This window comes from Benincasa hispida, chromosome 2, assembly GCF_009727055.1.
Source record: "Benincasa hispida cultivar B227 chromosome 2, ASM972705v1, whole genome shotgun sequence".
NCBI lineage: Eukaryota > Viridiplantae > Streptophyta > Magnoliopsida > Cucurbitales > Cucurbitaceae > Benincasa > Benincasa hispida.
This window is the reverse complement of record NC_052350.1, coordinates 27,810,125-27,817,478: the sequence shown is the minus strand read 5'-3', so window position 1 is coordinate 27,817,478 and position 7,354 is coordinate 27,810,125. Positions and strand designations below refer to the sequence as shown.

Genomic DNA, 7,354 nt, shown 5'->3' with positions numbered 1-7,354 from the left:
TTGTAAACTTATTTAATGGATTTGTGAGCTTCGAATTAAAAAAAATGTCAATGGGGGAATCCCCACGATGAATTAATAGGGGAATCCCCACGGGGAATTAACAGGAGGAAACGGGGAATGGGTTCCTATGGGGACCCCATTTCCCCAAGAGGAATCCCCACTCCCGTCTCCGCCTTCAAATGGGAGACGGAGGACCCCTCCCGGACCCGTTGCCAACCCTAAGAGTAAGTTATACGTGAGTCACTAAAAGCCTCTATCAGATAAGTATTTTGTTGTAATTGTTAAACTTTTTCTATAGTGAAGTTTCTTTCCACTTGACACAACTTCTCATAGGTGATATTACACCGAATAGGATTACCATCACTATATTCGTTATTCTTTTTTGATATTGCGTTATTCTGTTTGTCAGTTAATTTGTTACAAACAATGTGCCTGACATTTGTATACCATGTTAAATCCACTTTAATTTTTTAATTTAGATGAGTTAATAAGAGTATTTCTTTTGCGTTCCTTAATTCGCTAGTTAAAGAACTATTTTCCAATGTTGAAACAAATACAAAGAAATTAATTCACATGTTTGTATTCTGAAGTTTTCGAAAGCTTCACAACTCAATAAATTATACTCCACTTCATATAAATCTCTTTCAAGAGTGTATGGATAAATAATTCCATAGGCATCAATTCAAACTTTGAAACTTTGATCCTTGTCAAAATATTTCTCAGAATGACAATTACATAATATTCCATTATAATAGTCTAAGTGAACAAAAATGCATAATGATGCTAATCTTTTATTTCATTGGTCATCAAATGGGATGAATTATTTCCTAAAAAGAAAAAAAGGGATGAATTATTGCTCTTTGTTATCTATCTCGTACAATGATTTAGCAATTACAAGATCTCTATCTACGAATGGAATTTGGAACACAAAATTCTCCTAGAATTCTAATGATGATATAAAAACCAATAATATACGTCAAAATGGGGCAACTAACTTGAATAGACCAGTCTCAGGAAGCAAATCTGAATGATCAATGAGATTGAGCAACACGCCAGTTGCTTTCTTCGGCTTTTCCTACACTTCTCTGTCAACTTGTGGTTTATTCTTCCTATTTTTAGAAAGGGGTAGAATATTGGGTACGAGATCGTTATTCGGATGATGAGCTGCAGTGCCGACTGGTGGTATTCTAGGTGCTGAGAGAGCGACATTTTTTACGACCCCATTGCTAATAGATCTCTGTTGGCACCCACTATTTGAGGTGAAATTGTTGCTGTGATGTTCGTTCCCCAATTCGCTTCTAGAAGTGAATTTTGTTTCTGCAATATCCATATCCAAGAGCATAGATAGTTCATACATGGCAAACACATAATATAAACATAAACCTTAATTTCTCTACACAGTTATATTATTAGCTTATATCAAGAGACACAAGCTTACCTTTTATCTCTCCCAGAGTGATGAGTTTATTAAGACAATCTCGAAACTTTGTCAACACAATCCGTTCCTGCTCGATGTAGACTTCTGACAAAGACTTATCAGGCACATGTGATGATGTGTTGCAATCATGGCCTGCCAACCCATCAGCTAGACCAGCTCCCATGAACATTGTATCTCCTTCATCACACATTAAAGCTAAAGTTCCAGGGGACATCGGCCTTGCCCGTGTTGTATTCGAACTATCTGAATTAGAATTGTCATGTACACTCCTTTCACTTTGGTTTGAACTACCACACTCACCATCTGCAGCTTTCACTTCGGCCTTCTGACGCTGTGACATATCTCCAGTTGATGAAGCACGAAAAATCTGTGGCCGGTCATTTATCTGTTTCACAGTATTTCTATGCTCTGGACAGATATATAAAGAATTCTCAGTTGGGTAGTCCACACCACTATAAGGTTTAAATTTATGATAAACAAGCCAAAAGCCTAAAATGTGTTGCAATTAGGTAGATCTTAAAACTAATGCCAGATAGGTGAATCAGAAAGCAGAAAAGAAAGAGAATGCACCATGCTGCCACTTAAACGTAGCTAAAATTGTGGATTCAGAGAAAATCAAAGTCATTGGGAGTGAAAAAAGGAAACACAGCACAATTTGATAAGTACCATGCATCTAGTAAACTTGCATTGCCGCACAAAATTGAGAAGGGGATGCTTAACAGAAATGAGATGTAAAATGATTTTTCAGTCTCTACAGGTGTTCTTAGTTTTGTGTCATTTATGGAGTTCAATTAATGCTTAGTTCATCGAGGGTCTGGGAGCATACTAATTCTTAAAAATTAAACCAAAAAAGAGGAAGATAACTGTCAAAATCGTAACAGAAACGGTCTTCTAACTAAACACCCCAAGAGGAACAATGATTAATCAACATGGGTGTGTTTTCAGAACAAGAGAAACAGATTACACCATTTGATCATGCTGCTGGGAAGCCTTCCCAGTGCGTTATTTTTTAACCTTCAAAAGCTAATTAACGAGGTTCAAGGTAAATTTCTTTTCTGTAGTTATATTCTCAAAGCAGATATTTGCTAAAGAAATATCCCTCCAATTATAGAGAGCTACCATGCTGATAAGGAATTAAGTGGTAATACAAGAGCTATAGCTACGAGACTACAGTTTGCATCAGACATCATGACCTCTGTCCTACAGACCCACTTGATCCATATATATGAAAACCACGAAAATTATGTGGGTGTACCAGTTATTGAACTGACTCTAATCACCAAAAGCTTAATTGGTTATAAAGGAACTCGGGCTACAATGACAAGATGAATAGAAACTCTTATTGGTGTATGTAGGCATACATCGATCCAATCATCTTGTGCAGAAATTTTGAGCACACGTTACCTGCTAGGTTCTTTGCAACTTCACTTGACAACACCACTAAAACTGAGCAAAGCTCCTTCAAGTCATGCGGCTGGATGAGGTCAGCTAATAAGGACCTTAAAAAATGGTACATGTTCAGTTCAATAAGAAAGCTGGTCGACTGCATTACTACAAATGCCAGAAGCCATTCAACTGATACCTGAATGAGAACTTTGAAGGTCCCGGTGCCGCAGGGCTACCAACATGAGCAACTGGGAAGGGAGATGATGTAAACGTGCCTGAAGCCATTATATTATTTGCCTGATAAAACAAAAAGGAAGTTAGTGACTGGAACACGCACCCCAACTCATAAAATGTAACATACAACTGTATACAACTTTATTATTAACAAAAATAAGAGTTCCCAATTATTTTAAGAACAGACTATAACCAACACCATTACAAAAAGTAATTTATTATTATCAGAGGACACCACATTAAGATGTTAGCATACTAAGGAAAGAGTTTCCATCAGAAATCAAAATTTCATATTCTAAAGATACTACCTGATGAAATTGTGGCATACTGTTGAGAGGGGAATCCTTCCCTACAGGGCCAAAGCATAGCTCTGGGCCTTTTCTTTTCTTTGAAGTGGGAAGGCAAGCATAACCAGAGGATCCAATAGCTCCAGTTATTGCAGCATTGGCTGCCTGTTGAATAGAAGCCATGTTGTTGACATGGTCACCATGGAAAAGAGCTTGTCTCTCTTCACTGCCTTCAAAATTCTTACAGTCCATGCACTTACAGTTTTCAGAGCATAGAATATTGGCCTGAAAGCACTCACAATACTTCTTTAAGCAACCTGATTTCTTGCAATGGCATCCTTTGTTGTGCTTTCCCAGCATTACTACCTCTCCAATTTCATCCTACAGGTGCTCAAACTAGTTCATTTCATTGTAAATAAAACATGAACTATGTCTATATTGTATAGCAGTGATGCTAACACATCAAATTCATTTGCATATACCAAGTAAAAAATGATAAGATAAGAATAAAGAGATTCAAATTCAATGAGGAAAAATGACAGGAACACTAGGCCCTAGCAAAATGAAACATGTATTCTCTAAAAGTATTCTTTGAATGTGTGCAAAAAATGTAGTCATAACATTGACTTATCAGTCCATGGAAAACTTGGAACCAGTAATGATAGCTTTAAATTCAACTAGGTATCCGAACATCTCCAGAACCAGAATTGTGTTTATTTCCTCAATTGAATCAAGACAACAGAGTAACATCCTCTCTAGAAAATTAATCTGATGCCCTTCAGATGGTATACTGCTATTTTCTATTTAACTGCATAGAAGGGGAAAAAATTTCTCAAATGATTTGCTGAAGCACCAAAAATTAACCAAAAACATAACAGTTAATGGATATATATGCAGACATATAGACACAATAACCACAATGAAAAGCGTCAATGATCAGACTCAGACTAACACACATACCCTGCTCTCTCGTGTTCCATGTGGGCTGCTAGCAATCTTTGGTCGGAATGCATTTGGATTACGTTCTAAAGTAGTTTCGACTGCTTCTCTCCTAGAAGCTTCATTCTCAACATTGTTATGGCAATTTGTGCAATTGCAACCATCACAGTATATTCCGGATGCAAAACACTCGCAGTACCTGTTAATTAATTTTTGTTTCAGCCTTTCAGGTAGGATGAACATTTGAAGGCAGCCAATTCCCCATATTCACACTAAAGTTCACAATGGAAAAAGGTACAAAAGGTCCACATTATTAGGTTATTTCACTTGTATTCCCTAAACACCTATTAAGAAGACAATCGAGATAATTTTGATCTGCTACTTATGGTATTTTGAAGGAGTATGTAGAACAGACTCCACATAAGAGAGTAATGCAACCAGTGGCCATATCATAATCGAAGTAATCAATATTACTAAAACATCCTTCACACTCGTTCCGAAAATCTATTACGGAATAAATGACCATAGATTGAACTGAAAGGAGGAAAATGAATATTTATGATGATTATGGAATAAATATGATTTTAAATGTAAACAACATTCACCTCACTACTATCCAAAAATTGCAAAAGAATACTTGACTGCAGTACTTCCAACATTTCAACATGGGGACAACCAAGGGTTAGCTAAAACAGTAAAAGCAACTAAAGGAGTTCCAAAGAGAATCAAAATCCAGAAACTACTAATACATATTACAAAATTACATAAGAGCGTGTGAAGGCATATATAAGTATTGATCAGAATAACTATATTAAGGCAATGGACTTCTGATAAGTAAGCTGCATTAGCACCAAACTAAAAATCGGTTTAAGCAACTTTGTAAAAGCATATAGATCATATTCTTACAGCTTTAAGCAGCGTGAGTGTTTGCAGTTACACTGTTTTTGTTTTTTTGGAGTAGCATCTTTTGTTTCAACATTAGATCTTGATCTTGACTTCGGGGAATCTGGCTTTCTGGCCAAAAGAATAAATAAATACTGAGTCACACATTAATTAGTAAACTTATCCCAAGCTGTCAAACATTCTTAGAAGCACATACGATTAAAAAACATGACCTCGCACTGAATTCAAATTTACTACTGATAAACTTGAAGAACACACTCAAACTGAAGTCGCCTTGTCAATAGAGTTAGACATCTTGATCCACATTAAAGACAAGGTCAGAACTAGAATATAGTAAAGGGAAAACAATGTCAAACCATACTGATCAGAAAAGGGGGAAAATGACAAATAAAATTAAAAGAAAATACAGAAAGAGTTATAAGCTTTCCTTTGCCTCGATTTATTGAAGTTATTTGCCTACGCTATCATAATGAGACAAAAGCTACAAAGCTAAGATGTGATATATATAGTTTAAATTGACGAGATGAAACTAAGCAATGACTAAAGACCCACATGCAAAAAGCACAAAATCTAACCCTCAAACAAAATGAATTAACTTCTAATTCCGGGGTAAAGGGGGCGGGAACTTTCGAGTAAATGACATATCAAAGTCCAGAATTAAATGTAACAAGTATGAAATTAAAAAACAAAAAAAAAAATGGTAATCTTGGTACGACAGTATATTTGACAACTATCACACTCGGAAGCCAATTTATTTACTAATACAGATCTCTGATAAAAATGGAAACAATTTAACGAAATCCCACCCCCACTTCCCCATCAGAAAGAAACAGAGAAAGATTTGACAAAGCTGAAAGAACGCGTCGATGAAAGCAAAAGATCTCAAGCAGACCTCGCAGGATGAGGCGCTTTTGTTACAATGGGCAAAACCATCAAATGTTGTGGGGACTGTGGCTGCGACTGACTCTGCACCACCATGACGGCCGGCGACTCTGATTGTTGACACCGAGGCTGAGACTGAAAATGAGGATGCTCCGGCAAGACTGCACCAACAGACCCCGTAAAATCCAGCTGCCTAGCTAGTTTCTTAGAAGGAACATCAGATGAAACAACATTACCCGGTTCCGCACTATCAGTTTGTGCATTTAACAGGGGTAAGTTATCCATATCTCGATTCCCAACTTCACCCATTCAATTTGAATTTCAAATATCAAACCTCTAACCAGCAATTTTCAAATCTTTTTCAAAAACTTCCTCAATCCGCATATTCGCTACCAATAATTCAAACTCATGAAAATCAACTCAATCTTCTGAATTTCAGGCATGAATCACAGTCCAAAAGCAGCGGTAAAGATCATGCACAAAAATATGCAAATTCGGAACTGAAAGAAAAACTTCTACGCCAAAGCTGACCTCTAGTACCTGAAATCATAAGCAGTTTGATGCTCGAGGATAGCCGACGAGAAGGAAAACTAAAAGAGACGACGCCTAGGGCTATGCAATAATGATTATTTGTATACAGTACGAATGGACAGAACAAGAAGACGAGCAAGAAAGGCTTACGTTCTTCGTTTCTCTCCCTCTCGAGATTTTGAATTTCAATTTTTTCCAAATATTCAACGGTGAGATTGGTCCACTGAATTCGATCAGACGGCGAGTGTTAAACTGGACAATCTGACGGTGGAAATTCATAGAGCGAAGAATACTCCACGTAGTGACCGTCGGATAACGAAATTCGAGCTATTTTCCCATGTGGGTGAAATTAACGTACTGAAAATAGGTCGTCCACTAGGTGAAGCACACGTATACAGTTAAAAGAACTTCGGGACAAAAATGACACGTGTGGATGAATGATTGACGGAACCGGTGAAAAAAAAGTGGGAAATTAAATATGATTCCGTTAACTAAAAAAGTAAATAAAAGAATAGGGGAAATAGATTTGGCGCTAGTCGCTTAATTAGTTGACTCGGATTTAGAATTTGGAGGTAAAATGGGAGAGCTCATTACGGCGCGCTGACGGACGATGGGATTCTCTATTCCTCTTCTTTCGATTACATGTACGGCAAAGGGAAAGGGAATGGACGGTCGGGATTAAATATGAATCACAAACCCTATTCATGAAAATTAGAAAACCATTACAAATATTTTACAAATCTAGTTACCATTA

The 7,354-nt window shown here is 37.0% G+C and overlaps 1 protein-coding gene across 1 annotated transcript; it reads right to left on the bottom strand.

Moving 5' to 3' along the window:
- Positions 1-761: 761 nt before the first annotated feature.
- LOC120072250 (protein tesmin/TSO1-like CXC 5) lies at positions 762-6,756 on the bottom strand. Its single transcript, XM_039024674.1, has 8 exons — positions 6,080-6,756; positions 5,191-5,298; positions 4,306-4,483; positions 3,367-3,726; positions 3,021-3,121; positions 2,843-2,937; positions 1,439-1,846; positions 762-1,317 (listed from the first exon to the last, which is right to left on the bottom strand). Exons 1-8 carry the CDS (start codon positions 6,376-6,378, stop codon positions 1,076-1,078), a joined length of 1,791 nt encoding a protein of 596 aa, XP_038880602.1. The 5' UTR covers positions 6,379-6,756; the 3' UTR covers positions 762-1,075.
- Between the last annotated feature and the right edge of the window lie 598 nt (positions 6,757-7,354).

What these genes read in the sequence shown, in the direction of transcription:
- LOC120072250 (XM_039024674.1), bottom strand. Translation starts at nt 6,378, where the DNA reads ATGGGTGAAGTTGGGAATCGAGATATGGATAACTTACCCCTGTTAAAT. An exon ending in CCTTCAAAGTTCTCATTCAG is followed by an intron (nt 2,938 to 3,020) that starts GTATCAGTTGAA and finishes CCATTTTTTAAG; the next exon opens with GTCCTTATTAGCTGACCTCA. An exon ending in AGTTGCAAAGAACCTAGCAG is followed by an intron (nt 1,847 to 2,842) that starts GTAACGTGTGCT and finishes ATATCTGTCCAG; the next exon opens with AGCATAGAAATACTGTGAAA.